This window comes from Rhinoderma darwinii, chromosome 1 (genome assembly GCF_050947455.1).
Source record: "Rhinoderma darwinii isolate aRhiDar2 chromosome 1, aRhiDar2.hap1, whole genome shotgun sequence".
In the NCBI taxonomy this organism is placed as follows: Eukaryota; Metazoa; Chordata; class Amphibia; order Anura; family Rhinodermatidae; genus Rhinoderma; species Rhinoderma darwinii.
The window spans coordinates 550,748,908-550,771,345 of NC_134687.1; the positions used below are offsets into that span (position 1 = coordinate 550,748,908).

The window sequence follows — 22,438 nt, forward strand, 5'->3', positions numbered from 1 at the left end:
AATTCCCAAGGCCACCGGGCAGAGGTCAGTTACATAGTACAGTTGAAAAAAGACACATGTCCATCAAGTTCAACCAAAGGATGGGAAAAGGGAAGGTAAAATTAGGACACATAGGAGCTAATATTTTTTTGTTCCAGGAAATTATCTAAGCCTTTTTTAGAGCCATCTACTGTAGCTACTGTGACCAGCTCCTGCAGTAGACTATTCCATAGATTCACAGTTCTCACAGTAAAGAAGGCTTTTCGTCTCTGCAGATTGAACCTTTTTTTCTCCAGATGGAGGTAGTGCCCCCTTGTTCTTTGAGGGGGTTTTACATGGAACAGCATTTCACCATATATAAATATATTAATGGCACATACAAAAAATAAGTTATTCATGTCCCCCCTTAGTCATCTTTTTTCATGGCTAAATAGGTTTAATTATTTTAATCTTTCCTCATAATTTAGATTCTCAATGCCCCTTATTAGCTTTGTTGCTCTTCTTTGTATTTTTTCCAACTCCAGGGCATCCTTTCTAAACTGAACTGCATATTCTAGATGAGGCCTCACTAATGCTTTGTAAAGTGGTAATATAATATTCCTGTCCCGCGAGTCCATGCCTCTTTTAATACACGACAATATCTTACTGGCCTTTGAAGCAGCTGATTGACATTACATGCTGTTATTTAGTTTATGATTTACAAGTACACCCAGATCCTTCTGAACAAGTGGCTCCCCCTATGACCTGCCTAGGTAGAGTCGTGTGTTAACCTTAAACCATACTATCCCCCACCCCCATTTAGTAACGACACATGACACCGAGGTTGGATGTGAAATGGCCACAGCAGCCGTTTATTAATTTCACAGTTTTATAAAAACAATTTAAATCCGAAACATTCGGATAACTAGTTAGGAATCCACCAGAGAATTCCTCCTAATAATTCACATGACCCAACATGGGTCAGAATCATAAATAACAATTAAACGTTAACATTAACCCGAGCAGAGGAAGTCCTTGAAGCCCCTTCAGATGTTCCTTTCAAGAACACACCGAATTAGCCATCTGCAAACCACTAATTACCTCCAGCCGTAAACCAGCTCGGAAGCACCGTTCACCTCTGCAGATGGCTCCAACCACTAGAAGTCCACTTCAAGGGGATAACACCCGTTGAAGCCCTCAAGTGATATACCGACCACTAGAAGTCCACTTCAAAGGGATAACACCCGATGAAGCCTTCAAGTGACATACCTTCTACCAGAAGACCACTTCAAAGGGATAACACCCGATGAAGTCTTCAACCATGTACCTTTTTTGGGGGACGCATACCCCCGATGCGACCCCCCCACCATTTTGTACTGACTGGCCTCAAGGACTCCCCCCGCCAGCTGCCATGACAACAGAACCTACTCCGGAAAAAAGAAAAACATGTTAAATAAACACACAAAATAAAACACAACGCTCATATACGGACGTACAGAAGACCTAAGGAGTAACAAAACAAGGGTGGGAGGGTGGGAGCTTTGCTTCTTGTGTATTACTCCTCCCGCTGCTTCCGGCTCAATGCCGAGAAACAGCGGGAAGCGCAGTAACGGCCCCCCCCGTCCCCCCTAGCTCCTCCCCGTCCCTCCTTCAGCTCCTTCACCTTTCCCTCACCTCTTAACATTAACCCTTTCCCTACCAGGACGGTCATGTCGGCTTCCCTCAAGCCTGCAGCTGCGTCCAGCCTCTTCTTGACCTGCCTAGGTAGAGTCGTGTGTTAACCTTAAACCATACTATCCCCCACCCCCATTTAGTAACGACACATGACACCGAGGTTGGATGTGAAATGGCCACAGCAGCCGTTTATTAATTTCACAGTTTTATAAAAACAATTTAAATCCGAAACATTCGGATAACTAGTTAGGAATCCACCAGAGAATTCCTCCTAATAATTCACATGACCCAACATGGGTCAGAATCATAAATAACAATTAAACGTTAACATTAACCCGAGCAGAGGAAGTCCTTGAAGCCCCTTCAGATGTTCCTTTCAAGAACACACCGAATTAGCCATCTGCAAACCACTAATTACCTCCAGCCGTAAACCAGCTCGGAAGCACCGTTCACCTCTGCAGATGGCTCCAACCACTAGAAGTCCACTTCAAGGGGATAACACCCGTTGAAGCCCTCAAGTGATATACCGACCACTAGAAGTCCACTTCAAAGGGATAACACCCGATGAAGCCTTCAAGTGACATACCTTCTACCAGAAGACCACTTCAAAGGGATAACACCCGATGAAGTCTTCAACCATGTACCTTTTTTGGGGGACGCATACCCCCGATGCGACCCCCCCACCATTTTGTACTGACTGGCCTCAAGGACTCCCCCCGCCACCGCGAAACAGGCCTTGACCACCTTAAGCCTGTGAGTTCCTCCACACCACCACCGCCCTTTCTATGCCTTCTGCTATAGCCAAGCTCCAAATATCAATGCCAACCTCGGTCAGATGAACCCCGTCACTCCTCCAGAAATTCCCCAATCCTGACTCCAAATCCCTATGCCTCACGCAAATGCCCCCGTTCTTTGCCACAAAACGGGACACCGCCCGGTTAACTTTTATCCGAGCCTTATTGACTCTCTCCACCGATCTAGCTAACCGCCAATGCTTCCTTGGGACTATGTCCGACCACACTACCACCAACTTGGGATAAGATACCCACAAACACAACAAATCATGTTTGATATCCCGCACCAACTCACGAAAAGGGCGGACTCCTAAGTCATTCCCACCCACGTGCAACACTAAAACCTCCGGAACCCTATCAAGCCGCACATATGTCTGGAATTCCGCCAACACCCTGTTCCACGACATACCTCTAAACCCCAGCCAATGCACAACCGCATCCTGTCGCGGAATGCGCAACTGGCGACCATCCGGGCGGACGTCCGCCCTCAAAGCCCCCCAGTGCACGTACGAATGACCCATCAACCACACCAGACAAGGAGGCGAATCTGAAACGGAAAACACAGTTAGGCACCACCATATAACATTTGCAAGCATAAACAACAAAATTACAACATATGGGGGCGGACATAGGACTTAAACCTTTTTGACTCCCAACGACCAATACGCCTCACCCCCTCATCATCCAACCCCCAGCGCCCTGCTTCCGTTGCTGCGCCAATCCGGAAGGAATGAGATGAATATGAGCCTGCCGCAACCCCAACCGCCGTCAAACATTTTTTAAAAACAGCTCCAAACTGAAACCTGGACAAGAACGACCCGTCCACATGACGTAACAAAGGCAAATCTGGAGACCCCCTGTTTTTTGTAAAACCCCGCATGCACTCTACTGGGCACATGACCGACCCCGGGAGAGCGAACAAAACTATCAGTTTTCCCTTCCCTAATTGGTCAGTTTTTGATCTACGCAACCATACCTCCAACCGATCTGCAAAAAGGCTCACCTCCCCAGATCTCAGCCCCCCTGCCTGTTTAGTACTTGGCGACACCAACTCACCTATTCTAAATGCTCCGAAGAACGCCAACGAGAAAGCCAACCGAAACAAATCCATTTCATCTGAAGAACGACATACCGATGCCAATGAACCGCCCAACAAGCCCAGCAAAGCAAACGACACCGGCCTTCTACTATCCGCCTCCACCCTACCTCTGCGCAACCCCTTCAAAGCCTGCGATACCAGAAATTCCTTCGATACATCCCGCAAGCCCCGCAACTTAAGCCCAAACGCCACCGCGGATATAAACCGGTTCACCTTCGCTACTGAAAACCCCCCCTCCCAGGCATCCCCTAACCAATACAAAAGTGCCACCAACCTGTCTCTATCCGTATTAACATCACCCAACTCTCTTACCCACTCCTCCCACTGCCTCCAACAAGCAGCATAAGCCCTCCACGTCGTGCGCGCCAAAGACCTTTGTAACAGCTGCTCTACGGGACCGATACCAGATCCCATAGATGATCCGGACACGCCAAACCGAGACGTTCCGCTCCCGGGGCCAATTGCCGAAACCGGTCCCACTGCGAGCGAGAAAGAGCATCAGCAACACAATTCCGTACACCCGGGACATGCACCGCCACCACCCACGCGTTCAGCGACAAACACACCAACACTAAATGTCGCAACAATTGAACTACCGGAGGAGAGGACGCCGTGATGTTATTAATGGCAAGCACCACCCCCATGTTGTCGCAGTAAAAACGGACCTTCTTATCCCTGAGCCTGTCCCCCCAAATGGTAGCCGCCACCACGATGGGAAACAGCTCGAGCAGGGCCAGATTCCGCGTCAATCCACTGGACACCCAGCTAGCCGGCCATTGACCTGCGCACCACGGACCTCCCCCGTAAGCTCCAAAGCCACCCGCCCCAGCCGCATCCGTGAAAATATTCAGATCACTCGTATCCTGCGCTGGGGCCATCCATAGCGAGCGACCATTGTACTGGCCCAAGAAGTCATCCCAAACCTGAAGATCAGCTCGGTGCTCCTCCTTGAGCCTCACAAAATGATGCGGCGCCCGCACTCCCGCCGTTGCCGCCGCCAACCTTCTACCAAACACCCTCCCCATCGGCATAATCCGGCAGGCGAAATTCAACTTCCCCAGCAGCGACTGAAGCTCCCTCAGCGACATTTTCTTCCTTCTACAAGCCCGTCGCACCTCCAGCCTCAAAGCACCCAGCTTATCCGCCGGGAGCCGACACTCCATTGCCACCGAGTCAATTTCGATTCCCAAGAAACAAATCGTCGCTACCGGGCCCTCCGTTTTTTCCGGCGCCAAAGGGATCCCAAAATCCCTCGCCACCTTCTGCAGGGCATGAAGCAAGTTACCGCAAACCGGCGAACCCCCCGGGCCAACGCACAAAAAATCATCTAAGTAATGGATCAACGAATCGACCCCGGATACTCCCCTCGTTACCCACTCCACGAAGCTACTAAACGCCTCGAAGTATGCACAAGAAAGAGAACACCCCATCGGAAGGCACCGATCCACGTAAAAGGCCCCATTCCAAAAACAACCCAACAGCCGTTGGCTTTCTGGATGCACCGGCAACAACCTGAACGCCGCCTCGATGTCGGTTTTTGCTAGCAGCGCCCCCGGACCCGCAGCCCGCACTAACCCCACCGCCTTATCGAATGAGGTATAAACTACGGAACACAACTCGTGATCAATCCCGTCATTTACCGACGAACCTTTGGGATACGATAAATGTTGAATCAAACGAAACTTTCCGGGCTCGCGTTTAGGGACAATACCCAAAGGGGACACAACTAAATCTTTCACCGGCGACTCCACAAATGGCCCCGACATGCGCCCCAACGAAACTTCTTTTAACAACTTTTCCGACACGACTTCCGCATGCAAGTAAGCCGATTTTAAATTTCTCCGCGTAACCGGAACCTCATAAGGAGGCGGAGGAATAACAAAACCAACACTAAACCCTTCATAAAGCAACTTAGCTGCCGCCCTATCCGGATACTCATTTAGATAAGGGGCCATCCTTTCCACCCTCACCGGCGACACCCCCTTGACCAGCCCCGTGCTGGTTCCCGGACCTCTTTTTCCGCAGACATTTTGCCGCCCCGTGTGATGCCCCATTACACTCGGAGCACACGTGCTTGAACTTGCACGTGGCCCCGAACTTGCACTGGCCTTCATTGAATTGCCAGCAAAACCCCGCCTTTCCCCCGCCGCTTGGTCCACTCTGACTAGTCTGGCCTCCCTGGCCACCGCTCCCGGGAAAGGGCTGCCTAACCGGAGCCGTAACCCGTAACCAGAGAGCAATATCCTTCTGGTCCCACCGAATCGCCGGCCGAACCGCCTTCCGCTGACGGAATTGCTCATCATATCGCAGCCACGCCTGACCCCCATACGCCCTATGAGCCTCCCCAATAGCATCAAAATAACAAAATAACGCCGAACAATTTTCCGGCGCCTTTTCCCCTATCACACTAGCCAATATGGCGAACGCCTGCGACCAATTAACGAACGTCTGCGGGATAAGCCTATACCGCCGCCGTTCCTCCTCGTCCTTTTTACTCTCATCCCGCTTGCTCTTATCCAAATTGAATTTAGCCAGCGGCAAGAGTGAAAAAATTTCAACATATTCATCTTTCCAGATCCGATCACGCACCTCCTGCTTTAAATGCGCCCCCAACGGACCCTCAAAACAAACATACACCTCCCCCCGAGCACGATCGTCCATGCGCACTCGATCGCCGTCCTTCTGTGCCTCAGTCTGCACCGACACCGCGACCGCCTCTCTAACCGCCACCACAGGACGCGCCTGCAACGATCCCACTTCCCTGGGGCCTTCCCAAACTACCGCAGGGGACACTTCCGTTACTACCGGCGCCGCGGCCCTATCCAGGCGCCCCACCAGCTCCCGTAAGCAACCCACTAAATCTGCCAAACCCGCTCCGTCGCGTCCGCCCGCGCCACTACCGGCCCCCGATGCTATGCTAGCAGCCCCCCCGCCGACACCCGACATAAAAATCGCTGGATAAGACAATAATGGAGTTATACACTCACCGGGCTGCACAGGCGCTGTGTTCCCGTCAGCCGGACCATCCTGACCTCGACGATAGACGTCCAGTTCACCTTCCTCCAGTTCTTCTCTCGCCGACGACTGTCCCTCCCAACGACCTCTTCGGAAAGGGGATGAGGACGCGCTGACCGATGGGCCGGCAACCTGCCGCCCGACCGCCGGGACCCAGACTTCCGACCGGACCTGTTGCCTCGACGTCGCTGCAGATCTAGTCGTCCGTCTAGACGATCCTGACGAAGCCTGCCCCCTGGCCGGAACATCACCATGCGGGGCGGCCGTACCTTGCTCTCGACATCTTCCATCTGATGGGGGAGGGGTGACAGGGAGCCCGGCCTGCGACTCCCTGCTTACCGCCGGACCCCGTCGCGGCCTGGGATTCCTGCCAGGACGCAGGGCCTGGGAAGGGGCGGTCCTCCCAGCTGCCTGGCCTGCAGCGTCCGGGATCGGGCTCCCTCTGCGACGCCGTGTCCGCGGGACTACCTCCGGACTCAGGCGCTCTGGAGGTCGGGACCGCCTAGAGGGACGGGTCGACACAGCCTGCATCGCCGTCACCCCTGCTACCGCTCTCTGCCTGCCCAGCGCAGGAGCGGTTGTTGCCGACTCCCCCCCCGCCGCCATAGCCATGCTCGTAGGGGGGCCGGGGGAGGGGAGCCTGTCCCTTACAACAGACCCCGAACGCCGTGCCCGACGTGGCGAAACGGCGTCCGGGATCCGCGTTAATGCAGCCACGGTCTCCTCCAGCCATCCGGGACCGTGGTGCACAGCAGCGGCACGCAGCCGCTCTAAAATCAGGGCCTCTGCCATACTAAAAAGCCGGGCAACGGGGAGCTTTGCTTCTTGTGTATTACTCCTCCCGCTGCTTCCGGCTCAATGCCGAGAAACAGCGGGAAGCGCAGTAACGGCCCCCCCCGTCCCCCCTAGCTCCTCCCCGTCCCTCCTTCAGCTCCTTCACCTTTCCCTCACCTCTTAACATTAACCCTTTCCCTACCAGGACGGTCATGTCGGCTTCCCTCAAGCCTGCAGCTGCGTCCAGCCTCTTCTGTACATATGATGCATGCAGGTTGTTGGTACCCAGATCCCTAACTTTACATTTATCTACATTAAACTTAATTTCTCCTGCAAAAACTGCTCCAGACGGTTTTTGCACAGTGGTTTGACAAAAACTCGTCAAAACACTCGTCGAGGCGTTTTTTCCCTCTTTCTGACTGATTGAAATGGGGTTTTGGAGGCGGAAACTGCCTCAAGAAGGGTCATGATGCTTCTTTTTACCGCGACGCCTTTTTTTTTACTCGCGGTAAAAAAACTCGTCCAACTCCCATTGAAATCAATGGGAGGCATTTTCGGGCGGTTTTTGAGGAGTTTTGCGGCGCGGTTTCCGCATCAAAAAACTCGTCAAAAAACTCTGTGTGAACAGGGCCTTAGTTTGTTTAAATCTGCTTGCAATTCATGAACATCTTCCATAGACTGATCAATACTACATAGCTTGGTATCATCTGCAAAAATAGAAATAGTGCTATTAATCCCATCCTCTATATTATTAATAAATAAGTTGAATAATAGTGGTCCCAGCACTGAACCCTGGGGTACACCACTTATAACCGGGGACCATTCAGAGTAGGAATCATTTACCACAACTCTCTGGATACGGTCCTTGAGCCAATTCCCAATCCAATTACAAACGATACTTTCTAAACCTATAGTCCTTAATTTACCCATTAGATGAGGGACAGTGTCAAATGCCTTTGCAAAGTCCAAAAACACTACATCCACAGCGGCCCCTCTGTCTAGGCTTCTTCTCACCTCTTCATAAAAACAAATCAGGTTGGTTTGACAACTTCTGTCCTTAGTAAAACCGTGCTGGCTGTCACTTATAATACAATTTTTTTTGTCACATAATCCTGTATATAGTCCCTCAATAGCCCCTCAAACATTTTCCCCACGATGGATGTTAAGCTTACTGGTCTATAATTACCCAGGGAAGACCTAGAGCCATTTTTGAAAATAGGCACCACATTTGCCCTGCGCCAGTCCCTTGGCACTATACCAGTCACTAGAGAATCTCTAAATATTATAAAGAGGGGACAGAAATAACTGAACTAAGCTCTTTAAGAACTCTAGGGTGTAATCCATCTGGTCCCGGGGCCTTGTGTACATTTATTTTATTTAATTTAGCTTGGACCATATCTACATTCATCCAATTCAGTATATCAACTGATCTATTAACAGCACTGGCACCGGCTACATCGGTTGCTCTTTCTTCTGTTGTATATACAGAGCTGAAGAACCCATTTAGTAACTCTGCCTTCTCTTGATCCCCTGTTACCAACTCCCCATTACCATTATCTAGGGGTCCTACATGTTCAGGCCTTGGCTTTTTTGCATTTATATACTTGAAGATTTTTTGGGGATTTGTTTTACTATCCTTGGCCACCTGACTTTCATTTTGTATTTTTGCTGATTTTATTACCTTTTTACAGTTTTTATTAAGCTCTTTATAACTTAAAAAGGCTACAGCTGTACCCTCAGATTTGTATTTTTCAAATGCCCTTTTTTTGTCATGTATTGCCTTTTTTACAGAAGGTGTAAGCCATGCGGGGTTTAATTTTAGTCGTTTATACTTGTTACCTATAGGAATAAATTTTGCACTATAATTACCCAAAGTAGATTTGAAAATCTCCCATTTATCATTTGTACTATTATTTGACATTAGTTCTTCCCAGTCTATATCCTGAATTGCAGCCCTCATCCTGGGGAAATTGGCCTTCTCAAATTAAGTGGTTTTTGCCCTCCCAGCCTGTGTTTGTTTTTTACAGTATATGTAAAATATAACTACTGTATATTATGTTCACTGTTACCGAGGTTTTCACGAACATTGACATTCCCAACAAGCTCTGCATTATTAGAAATGACCAGATCCAATAGATCTTCACCTCTAGTCGGGTCTTCCACAAACTGGCCCATAAAATTTTCCTGCAACAGGTTGAGGAAATGTCTCCCCTTTGCAGTTGAAGCCGAACCATGACACCAATTAATATCCCGGTAATTAAAATCTCCCATTATCACTACAGTAGCCCCGTGTGCAGCCCGCTCCACTTGTTTATATATTTGACCTCCTATCTCTTCAGTTATATTGGGGGGTCTATAGATTACACCAAAAGTAATTTTTTCAGTGATTACCTCCCTTTCTAGTTCCACCCACAAGGTTTCAACTCCTCACAATCTTCACCCTCTAATGTCTCTTTCACACTCGCCTTCATATCACTTCTCACATACAGACATACACCACCTCCTTTCCTATTTGTCCTGTCCAGTGTAAAACCCTGTAGATTTACAGCCCAGTCGTGTGAAGTCTAGCCATGTTTCAGCAACACCAACTATATCTATATTTTCTTCCAGTAACAAGGCCTCCAGCTCCCCCATTTTGCTTGCTAGACTTCTGGCATTTGTGAACATACACTTTAACTTGCGTTTAATTTTTTCACTTTCAGTTTCAGAAATGTGATTATTTGACATTATTTGGGCATTTTTATTTTCATCTTCACTGCTGTTTTGTAACAAAGGATCTCCTTATCCTGTTGTCTAGTCCTCTCCCCACAGTCTGTTTCTCCCCCCACCAATATAGTCTGACCCCTCTCTAACCTGACTACCCCTTTATTTTCTACATTGACCTCGCTCCCAAGCCCTAGTATAAATACTCCGCCACCCCAGCTAGATTTACCTCCCCAGCATAGCAGACCCCTATACTAGCGCTCTGCTCTGCTCTCGGACTCTGGTTCTGGGGTCAAATGACGTTGTTTTGTTTTTTTACCATTATGTAAGTGTGTTGTTTGGTACAGCACCGATATGTTGCACGTTTATCGTTAGCTCTCACTTATCTAATGAGAGCTTTAAAATGGCAATGGAGATTAGAAACTGTTTATAGCTGGGTGTAGTAGGTGTGATGAGTCCCTGCTGCCGGTGCATTGCATTCTGGGACACAAGCGGTGCATGCCGGAAACTGTATGACCGGAAGAGCAAGACAACGAATACACAGAGGTAAAAAACCTCTCAATGTAAACAAAAGAGAGTAATGGTAAATTAAAAAATAAAAATTTAGATAACAATATTCAGGGGGCATTAATAGATTAATTATTATATATATATATATATATATATATATATATATATATATATATATTTTTTTTTTTATTTTTTTTATTTTTTTTAAACTGTGTCTCTAGAAATACTGCCATTCTTGTCCATGAGCTGTGTCTGGTATTGTCTTGGAATAAAACAGTCCTTTTTATTTTTTATAATCTCATAAAATCCTTGTAAGGTAAGGTGCAAATAAAAGGTTTGGGTTCAACTTCTGGAACTGTTCCCAACCTTACTGCTTGTTCACAGAATATGAAATCAATGGAAGGCATTTTCGGCCGTTTTTTGGTACGTTTTCCGACGCAGTTTCCGCATCAAAAAACTTGTCAAAAAACTCAGTGTGAACTGATCCTAAAAGTTTTGATTCAACTCTTTGAACTGTTTCCAACCTTAGTACTTGCTGTCAGTTCACAGAAGAGAAAGACTGATTGATGTAGTAATTTCCTTTATACATATTTTCACAAAAAAGAGAAAAAGCAGGGACCAAAATAAGCATAAGCCTTTTATGTCCTAATAGTACTGGCCCCATTGTGACTTGTTAATTTCTGGGATTATGGTTTGATCAGATAAAGAGCATAGCTTTACGCTGGTTTAGGCATAACCTTTATTCACATTCAGTATTATATATTTGTTTAAATTTTAGATCACAGAGAAAGTCAGACACTTATTTGCATTCTGACATAATGTAGAGGATATTAACCCCTTAGTGACCAGCCTATTTTAGGCTCTAATGACCAAGCTATTTTTTTTGGTTTTTCTATAGTCGCATTCAAAGAGCTATACCTTTTTTATTTTTTTATTCTTCCGTCGACATAGCTGTATGAGGACTTGTTTTTTGAGGGATTAGTTGTACTTTTTAATGGCACCATTTTGGGGTAGATAGCATTTTTAGATTAACTTTTATTAGGGGGGAATAGGAAAAAAACCTGAACTTCCACCATTGTTCTATTCCTTTTAAATTGACTCAGTTCGCTGTGCAGTGTAAATAACACATTACCTTTATTTCATGGGTCGATACAATTATGACGATACCACATATGTAGTGTTTTTTTTATGTTTTACAGCTTTTGCACATTAAAAACAAATTTTTAACTAAAATAATCTACCATCTCCTCCAGTGACAATATGGAGGAAAGCAGTAGTCTAAGACCAAGCTAATGCATATAATAGACACAATGTAAGTGAGTGGAGGTGGGCAAAGATGGTGAGTTTACTCACCAGCAGCTGCCCACCCACTCTAATCTGATGTCCAGGGCCAGCAGAAGATCGATGGAGGAACAGGGGCAAGGTGAGTTTTTGTTTTGTTTTTTTACACCTTCCTCATGTTTTTCACCCTTCAGTGGGCTCTTAATGACTGTCCGGCCTTGTAGGTCAACTACATTTATTACACTGATTGTTACCTATTGTAGTAACATGATATTTCTGATCTTTCTTTCTACAGTTTTTGGGGACACTAAGAAGATACTATTAATAATGGATGAAGGAGTTGATGTTACAACTGAAGGTAACTCTCTTATTAAAGCGGTATATCAAAGTAGGCTACGTCTGACACGACTTCTTTTGGAAGGTGGAGCATATATCAATGAAAGCAATGATCGTGGAGAAACACCACTAATGATTGCTTGTAAAACAAAACATGTTGACCACCAAAGCGTTAGCAAAGTTAAAATGATTAAATATCTTCTGGAAAACAGTGCAGATCCTAATATTCAGGATAAATTTGGGAAAACCGCTTTAATGCATGCTTGCTTGGAGAATTCCGGCTCAGAGGTGGTATCTATGCTTTTAGAGAGTGGAGCTGATCCCAGTCTACAGGACCACACTGGATTCTCTGCCCTTGTATATGCAGTCAATTCAGAGGACAAGGAAACTCTTAAGATTTTACTTAATGCTTGCAAGGCCAAGGGCAAAGAAGTTATAATCATTACAACTGATAAGTCTCCATCTGGCAGACAGACTACAAGGCAGTATCTAAATGTCCCACCTTCTCCAGGCATTGACCATAATTCTCCTACTCCATGTACATCACCTTCTGAAATTGAGCTGAAGACTTCCCCAACACCAATATCAAATGCTTTTGAAGCAGAAAAGGAATTGTTCAACTTTAAAGAGGCTGATACATCTATTGATTTAAAAGGTTCCTCTGAGCCTGGCTCCCCAACAAAAAAGCCTCATATGATGCATTTTGGAGCAAAGTTGCCATTTCTTCAGAGACTGCACTCTGAGCCCTGGTTGAAAATTCCTCCATCTCTGCTCCACCAACACAAAGTTTCTTGTCTTCAAGAGGAGTTACAGGATATAACCCCTGAAGAAGAGCTCTCCCTTAAAATGAACGGCTTAGTATATTCAAAGCGTTATTTCACGCGACATCAGAGCATTGATGTAAAAGATACTGTTCATCTTTTAAAAACACTTGACTCATCTGGCCCAAGAAAACTCTCATATGACGAAATACAATCACAAACACTTTACCCTGAAGAAACACCAAACAAGTCAGAGATCCCTGTTGACCAAGAGCCCGATTCAGTGCACACAATGTCTGTTTCTAGTCTAAGGAGCATCGTTCAAAGAAGAAATTTAGGGGCAAATCATTATAGCTCTGACTCTCAACTCACAAGAAATCATGGTCTGGCTGCAACAGAGGACAGTAAATCTCTTTTGGAAAAAAAGAAGATGTTTTCTCCACCATCCTTGCTGTCAGGTTCCAGAGAGTCTCTAGAAAATGTTTCTGTCACAGCTTTAACTAGAAGGAACCATGCTCTTCTAGAGAGGCGCGGATCTGGGGCTTTACTTTTAGATCACATAAGTCAAACTAGACCAGGTTTTCTTCCACCATTGAATGTGAACCCCCACCCTCCTATTCCAGATATCAGTTGCCACAGTAAAGTATCCAATGTTATTTTTCCTGGTGCAAAGCCCCTTGTCCCCTCTGCTCCACTCTTTCCAAAAGAGTCAAAAAGCAAGAAAATGCTTCTCCGGAGACATTCAATGCACACAGAACAGATTAAGCAACTTGTAAACTTTGAAGAGATTCTTGGCTAAAGGAAGCTTTCGAAGTACAAGTATTGGGACTATGTTACCAACGCTCTCTCCAGACAGCACCTGCTGCACAAAATGCTTCAGACCTTTTCTGCAAAGAAAACAGATCCGTTCAGCTTATGCTGGATAAATTATTCAAGCAGTAAAATGCTTGGTAGTTAGCAGTAATCACAGTTTTCTCTACAATATAAATGAATTGCTGCCCTACATTTACAGTCTTTTTTTTTTATCAGCATAGCAAGCTGGAAGGAATGCTGAAGTATGGAGAATAATAGACTCCGGTTACTGAGACCGAGAGAGAGAAACCAGGGGTTAGAGCTTTGAAAATTCGAGCAAGGTTCACGCTTATGATCGAGGAGACCATTTGTGATTTTCTTCTTATTAATCACATTACTGCGCACAATGTGCTTTGTACCTGCTATGTGCTATGTGATACACACATGGGTTTATTGATACAAATATATATTTATTCCATTATCATTATTGAACATACAGAACTTACTTACTGACCTATCAAGATGTCTCGTGTTTATTTATGGAGCTTTGAGCAGCTTTAGGTACCTTGTAGAAATGTTAGTGATCATTTCAAAAGAAGTAGGAATAGCTTGAAAAACCAAGGTTGAAAAATGCACTATATATGTTTCATTAGAATCTATTTCTTGGTATTACTAAATAACATTACTTCATATTATGTTCTACAAATATGGAAATGTTGAAACAGTCATTATAATGTTATACAAAATGTGTTTTGAAAGGGTTTTACATTACTTGGTACTGCTGTGCCTTGCGTTTACTACCACTGGATTGTCTTGGATTGAAGAACATAATGATCTTCTGGAAATGCAGACATTTGTTTTTAGCTTTTGCATGTGGATTCAATGATAGAATAACATGACCTCTGTTGGCAACGCAAGGGCTAATTTATAGCAGTCAAGGTAAGGTCAACAATGTGTATTTAGACAATCACTCCTATCATCAACTTGTAATGCTTCAAAATGCTACAAACAACAGCGCTGTGAACTTAAACAAAAATGACCAGTCCTAGTGAGCTGCGTGTTGGTGCTTCTGTGTGTTACCAAGAAACATGTTCAGCAGTTTATTTAAACCAAAGAGCGTAGGAAAGGTTAAAAACAAAAAAAGTTCACAAATATCAAATTTTTCATCAATATATCAGCACCAGTTTGTTAAAAAGATAATTTATTGATTACAGGTTACAGCTTAAAGTGCATGTTCACTTCTTTGCACCATTTTAGCTTATATGTAGAATTAATCTACATAAAAATGAAGGTCATTTTGAGTAATTTTGTAAATACATTGTATTATTTATTTCATACTGATCCTTAGTAACATACTGTATTATGATCCTAAGCTGCATTCACAATTCGGTAGGCTTCAGAGCTGAAATCTTTCAGCATTTCATGCTGAGTCAATGTTTGTACAGAGCTTGCTGTGGCTATTTGCATTCTGGAAATGTAGTTTGTACACCATTATAGGAAGCCATTAAATATGTGTCTATAAATTATACTTTGGGCAGCTCATTTTGGGCAATGCAATGTATTTACAAAGTTAATCAACTTTTTTGATAAATGATATCTATATATAAACTGTAAAGCTTTCAAATATGAATGAACACTTTGATAAGAGATTTAAAAAAGTATGAGAATATGATTCTTATGAAAAAAATGTTATTTTTTTAATAGTTAAGGCTCTATTGTCAAATTGAAGGTGCAATGGTTTTTGCAGTTTATTTTGTTAAATGAATCTCTGAAGTTCACAGGTAATTGTAAAAGTCAAATGCTGATATAATGTCATACAGAACTAGGTCAAAGTTTGTAGAATAATAATTGACCTTCATGATTGTATACGCTGAGCATTAACTGTAATAATAATTTCTGTATTTATATTGTGTAAATAGCAAAGTTAAAAGCCCTGGGCAATGAAGGAAAATTAAATTAAAGGAACACTTTGGGCAAAACAGATCCACTGTGTTCTGCCTAATGCAGGGCTTGAGGGGGCGGGCATGACACAATTTCTTCCTTTGTTGTTCTTTGAATCCATGTGTCATTCCCCACCCCCTTGGGTCCTGCACATAGCAGAGCACGGTGGATCCACTTCGCCTGGAGTTTTCCTTTGAAGATTTAATGTTGATTTCAAATTTTTTTTAGATTGACAAATGTATTTATGTTAAGAAATTACTGATTCTGTTTACACAGGAAATCTTTTAAATGTCATCTACTGCATAAACGTTAAGGTTAATAGGCTGCAGAGACGTACGTTTTTGTGTATATAATAATATTATAATAATAAAATGCATATTTATTTATTTATTGCTGTTTGGTATCTACAATATGTATAGTATTTATGGCTCTATTTTTCTGTACTATTTATTGATCTATGATACATATTTGTATTATCATCATCATTATTATTATTATTATTGAGATCTGACATATCAGTTTTCATTTCATTAGTATTACAAATGGTCATTAGGCTTACCACTTTAGAGCTTAGCCATGCACAGTTTCTGTATAGTTTTCTATGTAAAGCATATTAGTGCTTAGACTTAGTGCAATTCCTTAGCTGTGTAGGCTTTATGGAGTATGTGTTTTATGAGCACAATTAATATAACAAATCAGATTGCTGCTGTTTATGATTATTGTTAGAACGCACCTTTTTCTGTTGGTCATCAGTATATATGGCCAAATAAAACAGGTAATACCTACTTATGTGATACGTACAACGTGCTCCACACTGGATGCTGTCAGACATAACGGGTTCAGATTATTATTGAACCAAATAGCACAAATTTCAAAGTGATTTGTTGGTCTGTAAGTAGTTAAAAGCCTATAGATGGACATCACAGTAATATACTAGTACATGTGTTTATAAATAGGTGTAGAAAACAAACGGAATGCACTTAAATGCTTTATAAATGACAGCAGCATATTCACTTGAACTTGCTCTGTATTACCTCTAGATTTCTGAGTTTCAGATACAAGATGTTTTGTTCAAAGATAAAAAATCTCTATTTTAAAGTATAAATCGCTTAATTTTTAATTAGGCAATGGAGAATTTCAAGATAAAACAGAACACTTCGGGTCCAATTTATCGAAAATGTTTAACATAAAAATAGTCCCTATTGTCCATAGCAACCAATCAGTGTTCAACTTCCATTTCTTAAATTGTTGTAGTAAAAAAAAAAAAAGTTGGTCTGTGATTGGTTAATATGGGCAACAAGGTCAATGAACAAGGCCTTAAGGGGTGGTGCATGACACAGATGTTCTCTCTTTGGTGTTCTTTTAATTCCTGTGTCATTCACCGCCCCCCAGGCCCGGCACCAGGCATAACACAGTAATTGCATTTTGCCTGGAGTGTTCCTTTGATTGCCCAATTTCAAGTCAGGCCATTATTATTTGCTATGCTCAGCAGACTTGCTGCATAGCATAGTACGGGCAGAAGAATACTCTGAGGTAGTTGCTCTCTCATGGGTGGACAGTGTTCTGTGTGAACTCTTTATCTTTAGTCCATGGACCATGGATATTATAATAAAGCTATGTACAGGGTAATCCAAAATTCAGGAACCGTTGTATTTTAAGTTGTAATTATGATGGCAGCTTTCGTCGGGTAGCATACATTATGGGATATCTTTTGGTCTAACATATAACTTTATCTATTAGATCAGTCTATGTACAGTAGTCATTCTATATATAGACCTGATGACAGATCTTTTTGGAAATAGTCCTCATACTTTAAAATAGAACAAACTTTATTATACCCTGAAATAGCATGAGTCCGACAATACATAAGAACGCGTTCATGTCTATAACGACAATTCCTTCATATGTAAATAGTTAATGAAATGTAACATGTTTTAAATATTGTTGCATTTATTGCTTTGCTCTAGTAATCCAGTGTTACAGAGAAGCAAATACCTGCTTTAAGCCCTCACTGTGTGAGGGACCGATCTAGGTTGACTAGTAAAATCTTTAAAGAGAACTTATGATTAAAGATTTATTTTTTACAAGTATGGTCATGTGATCTGCCATTATTACATTGAAATGTTCTGAGTTGTTTATGTATGACGAGTAGGGTACATAGATATCATTTATATCAAATCTGAGACAGTTGTGAGCCACGTTACACACTGTCCAGGCTTTTGTGAGCTTAAGCAATAATCATAATTTCAGCCAAGCATTATAGCAAAAATTAAAATGGGGCACCCCTCCTGCCACCGTATTCTCTTTCCAATATCTGGGGGCAATAACATCCAACACTTGTTTACCCTGCGCTTTCCTTTTTCCATGTAGGAGAGATTGGTGGAAGATCCTTCCTATTAGTTAACCAGCTGGTTAGTCACTTACTTTGCAAACATCTAATTACTTGTAGAGAGGTGTAGCCTTGCACAGGGTCAATCTGCTCATAAGAAAGGGAAATAGGGCAAACCCTTCCCAAAGGTCTGCTAGCTGGGTTACGTATGCATACATCCATGCACCCCATAATTAGTATTTTAGTGATGTGTTCCCAGCTAAATTTAGGTACTGCATTGCTTGAGCCCACAAAATGCCCTCACCATTGTACATACATTTTAAATGCTGTCTAAAATCTTCATGAAACCTCTATTGCAAAAGCAACAATTAATTTTTAGTTATATATATATATATATATATATATATATATATATATATATATATATATATATATATATATATATATGTATATATATATATATATATATATATATATATATATATATATGTATATATATATATATATATATATATATATCTCATGATGTGTAAATAATACAGAATGCTCCTATAATGTATATAGTGTACGGAGATTCTCTGAGATTGATATAACATATCATATGCCATATCGGACAGACCATCACTGTGTTCAAAATCCAAATGAATCTTACACCATTAATAAATATTCAGGTAGCAGACAAAACCCAGAGTACCTTAGCCGTAGTAGATAAACCATTTGTATTTTACAGATTTTGTACAACTAATCAAAGTACTACAGGAAGTAAATTGCTCCGTCAAACCTAGACCTTAGGTTGGCAGTACCCTCCTTCCCACACAGAATCACTTTTACATCCACCCTATCTCCCCACTATGACTGCCTTCAATGCCCCAACCAGAATAGGCAGAGCTGCAGTTTGCACTTTCTGGCAGTGCTATACTTCCAGGGATAGGCAAAAGAAGAGTAATGGCTTGCCATACACATTATTGTTGGATACCCCCGATTTCAACAGGATAGTGCCACAATCTATTTGTATAGATCCTTTCCCGACATCTCTCGTCAGACAAGTTGAATTTGAACCCAATCTTTGATTTCCCATAGAAATTGGCAGCACCAGAGATGTCTGGCAGCCGCTCTTATCTCCCCCCTCTATTGAAACAATATGCCTGTTTGCCCAAGCTGAACATGAATTTTATAGAGAAGTCATACATTGGCGTCACCTGAACAATTTTCCAGTTCAGTAACTACCTCCTAGCCTTAAAGGGAATGTGTTGCCAGAAAAACATGTTTGTTTTTTTTTAATTAAACATTTAGTGTATAGGTGATTAAACATTGTTCAAATTTTTTTTATTTTTTTCACGAGTCAGGAAATATTATAAATTAATTCTAATTTATAATATTTCCCATTGCTGGTCACTAGATGGAGCTATTCCCAAAACTGCAGCATTGCAAAATTGGGTAAAAAGCCCTCGCTCTAGTGAGCTCTCAGCATCCCCCCCCTCCTTTATCCTGGCTAGTGCCGGGATAAACGAGGGGTTTGAACGGTCTAACCTCCTACACTGTATGTCGCCATTTTTTGAGCTAACACACAGTGTAGTAGGTTTACATACAGTAGTAAACGTACACAAACACGAACATACATAGAAATCTCTTACCTGCTCCTGTTGCCGCGGCTCCCTCCGGCCCGTCCGCTCCGTCTGCTGCCGCTGGTCCAAGTGCACAAGTGCGGAAGCCGCGACCGGAAGTAGTAATCTTACTGTCCGGCCGCGACTTCCGGTCCACAGGAAAATGGCGCCGGACGGCGCGCATTTCAAATTGGACTGTGTGGGAGCTGCGCATGCGCAGTTCCCACACAGACGGCGTACATGTTAGTGGATGGAACGGGCCCCGTTCGCAGTCCCTATGGGACTGTGGCTGCCGTATTCCATGTCTGTATGTGTCTTCAATCGACACATACAGAAATGGAAACAAAAAATGGCAGCCCCCATAGGGAAGAAAAAGTGTAAAAATAAGAAAAAGTAAAACACAAACACACAAATAAATATAAACGTTTTTAATAAAGCACTAACATCTTTAACATATTAAAAAAAAAATTGTGATGACACTGTTCCTTTAATTTTGGGAATTGAAAGTTTGTGAAAGGAACAATTTGACAGGCCCGCCCAGCTCCCTCACCGATTAGCAGTGGTGTCTATGGCAGGTATTCCACTAAATACATCTATAGGAATCGATATTGATATTTACTCATCCCAAAAGTCTATGCGACCCTAGTAAACTACCAATCCTCCCCTCCATGGTCCAATAGATCAACACACAGCATGTTTAATGCCCTTTTATTTGAGTTATACTACTATATTGCAGAAGGACATGCTTTTTATGTGCCTGACTAGTTATTAAATGATCCCAGTAGACTATTCTCATTCTTTTTTCTAAAAATACCAGTATCGTTTTGTTGAACATTGTCAGTTCATGTTACTGTAAGACCAGCTGTAATGATGGGGGTAGGGAAACAGACAAGTGAGCCCTAATCTACCCGCCACTCAGTCCCTGCCTACTTGCAACGACCCGCCCTAGGCGACGGGGTACAATTGTGCGATGGTCCCTACGCTCAGTAAGTGCACGACAGACAAACAGACAAGGGTACACAGAAGCTAAGGGAAATGGGGCAGTTGCCCACGGCAACACCGTGAGCAACAAGAGTGGTGAACGAGCCGAGTCAAACCAGGAGTGTACGAGGTACCAAACGCAGAGAAGGAGAGTAGTGAACAAGCCAAGTCAAACCAGGAGTGTACGAGGTACCAAACGCAGAGCAGGAGAGTAGTCAGTAAGCCAGGGTCAGAATGAAGTAGGGTCAAATAGTTCAGAAGCTGCAGCAGGGCCAGGAAACCAAACGAGAAGAATCACAAGCAAGGAGGAACAGGAAAGGCAGGTATAAATAGACAGAGGGCGGGAGCTAGCTCCGTCTGGCCAGGCTGTGATAGGCTCTCCCACTCCTAAGCCTGCCATCCTGAGTGGTGGAAGATGGAGTCAGTCTCACAGACATAGAAGCGGGTGCAGACTGATTACCTATGGGCGTTGACACAGAAGCTGTGCCTGGCAGATCCTTTACACCAGCACTTATAATATTGAACATGTAATGTATATGGTAGCATTAAAGGTTAACATATTTCCTCTTATAACATATCCTGTATATTTTTTGCATGTGCTCTATATTACTTGGCACCATAAACACTTTGGGGCAGATTTACTAAGACTGGTGTTTTATACGCCAGTCTTAGCTATTCGCTCCGTTGGAGTAATGCGACAGATTTATTAAGAGGCACACGCAACCCTACGCCATCCATTTCCCTCAGCCCTCCCAACATAAAATAAACATACTCACCTCACCACGTCTCTTCTCCACTCCGGGTCCCTCAACCTGCGGGGGCTCATACAGGGCACTGACGCTGAGCAGCTTCAGTGTTGTTTATGCGACACAGCATTCAACGTCATCAGTGCTGCATCACATACAACATCCTGACTGAGTCTGAGTAGACCCAGAGAAGAGAAGCGATTACATGAGGATTCATTTTATTTAATTTAATTATTTTTTTTTAAATGTCATTGTCTGATGGGGGTCAAGATACTGAGCCCAACATGGGCCTCAACCTTGATACGCCCCACCGAGTGAAATCTACGCCAGCTAGGTGCTGTCGTAGATTTCCACTATAATTTAGCCAGCATTCTGGCACAAATAAATTTGTTGGGCCACTGTGGCCCCACTCTCTTTTGCGAAGCCATGCCCCTTTTACACAACAGTGGTGAGGGTGGGGTAAAAAGGCCAAAAATCTTTTGGGCCCTTTTGTGACTTTTCTACGCCAGAAAACTGGTGTAAAAGTTGATAAATTCTCTTCTTTGTGTTATAACAAAACTGTTGATAGTGAACAGGTTTTAATGTGGACAATGGACAAATATTCATCTGATATTGCTTCCTGCAGTATATTGTAAAAATGGAGACAGTCAAATATAACTTCATCGTGAACCTTAACAGAACAAACTTTTTTTGTGTTTATGGTATTAATACTTAATCTTTATAACACAGTTAATTGAATTTTTTTTGTAAGAATAGCAGTCCTTATTATGTACTGTATATAAGTCAGGATTATCACTATGCCTGTATACACAATCGAAAAACACAACCTGAGATCTTTCTGTTTTTTAGCCATTTTACATATGCAGGTCATAACTTACATGCTGTTACATTCTTTACACATGGATACCTTTTGTTAATTTAATAATATTTATGTAAAAAAACAAAAATAAAATAATCATATCAAGGCCTAATACACACAGCAAAACCATGTGCACAGAGCCTGTACGTTGGCAGATACATTTCTGTATTATGGAGAGTTGGGCACTCCATGTGCCACCATATGGTGCCCCTACGAGGCATCGTATTCTTTCCTAGGATCAATGCTTCTGGCGGAGAATACGTCTTTATTATGGAATACAA

At 43.1% G+C, this 22,438-nt stretch overlaps 1 protein-coding gene across 1 annotated transcript in view; it reads left to right on the forward strand.

Moving 5' to 3' along the window:
• ANKRD34B (ankyrin repeat domain 34B) overlaps positions 1–18,329 on the forward strand; it is a 58,335-nt gene extending 40,006 nt beyond the window's left edge. The window contains exon 2 of the mRNA XM_075837826.1: positions 12,104–18,329. Within this exon, the coding sequence (XP_075693941.1) occupies positions 12,136–13,704 (1,569 nt within the window). The 5' untranslated portion in view covers positions 12,104–12,135 and the 3' untranslated portion in view covers positions 13,705–18,329. The remainder of the gene's footprint in view (positions 1–12,103) is intronic.
• Positions 18,330–22,438: the final 4,109 nt, after the last annotated feature.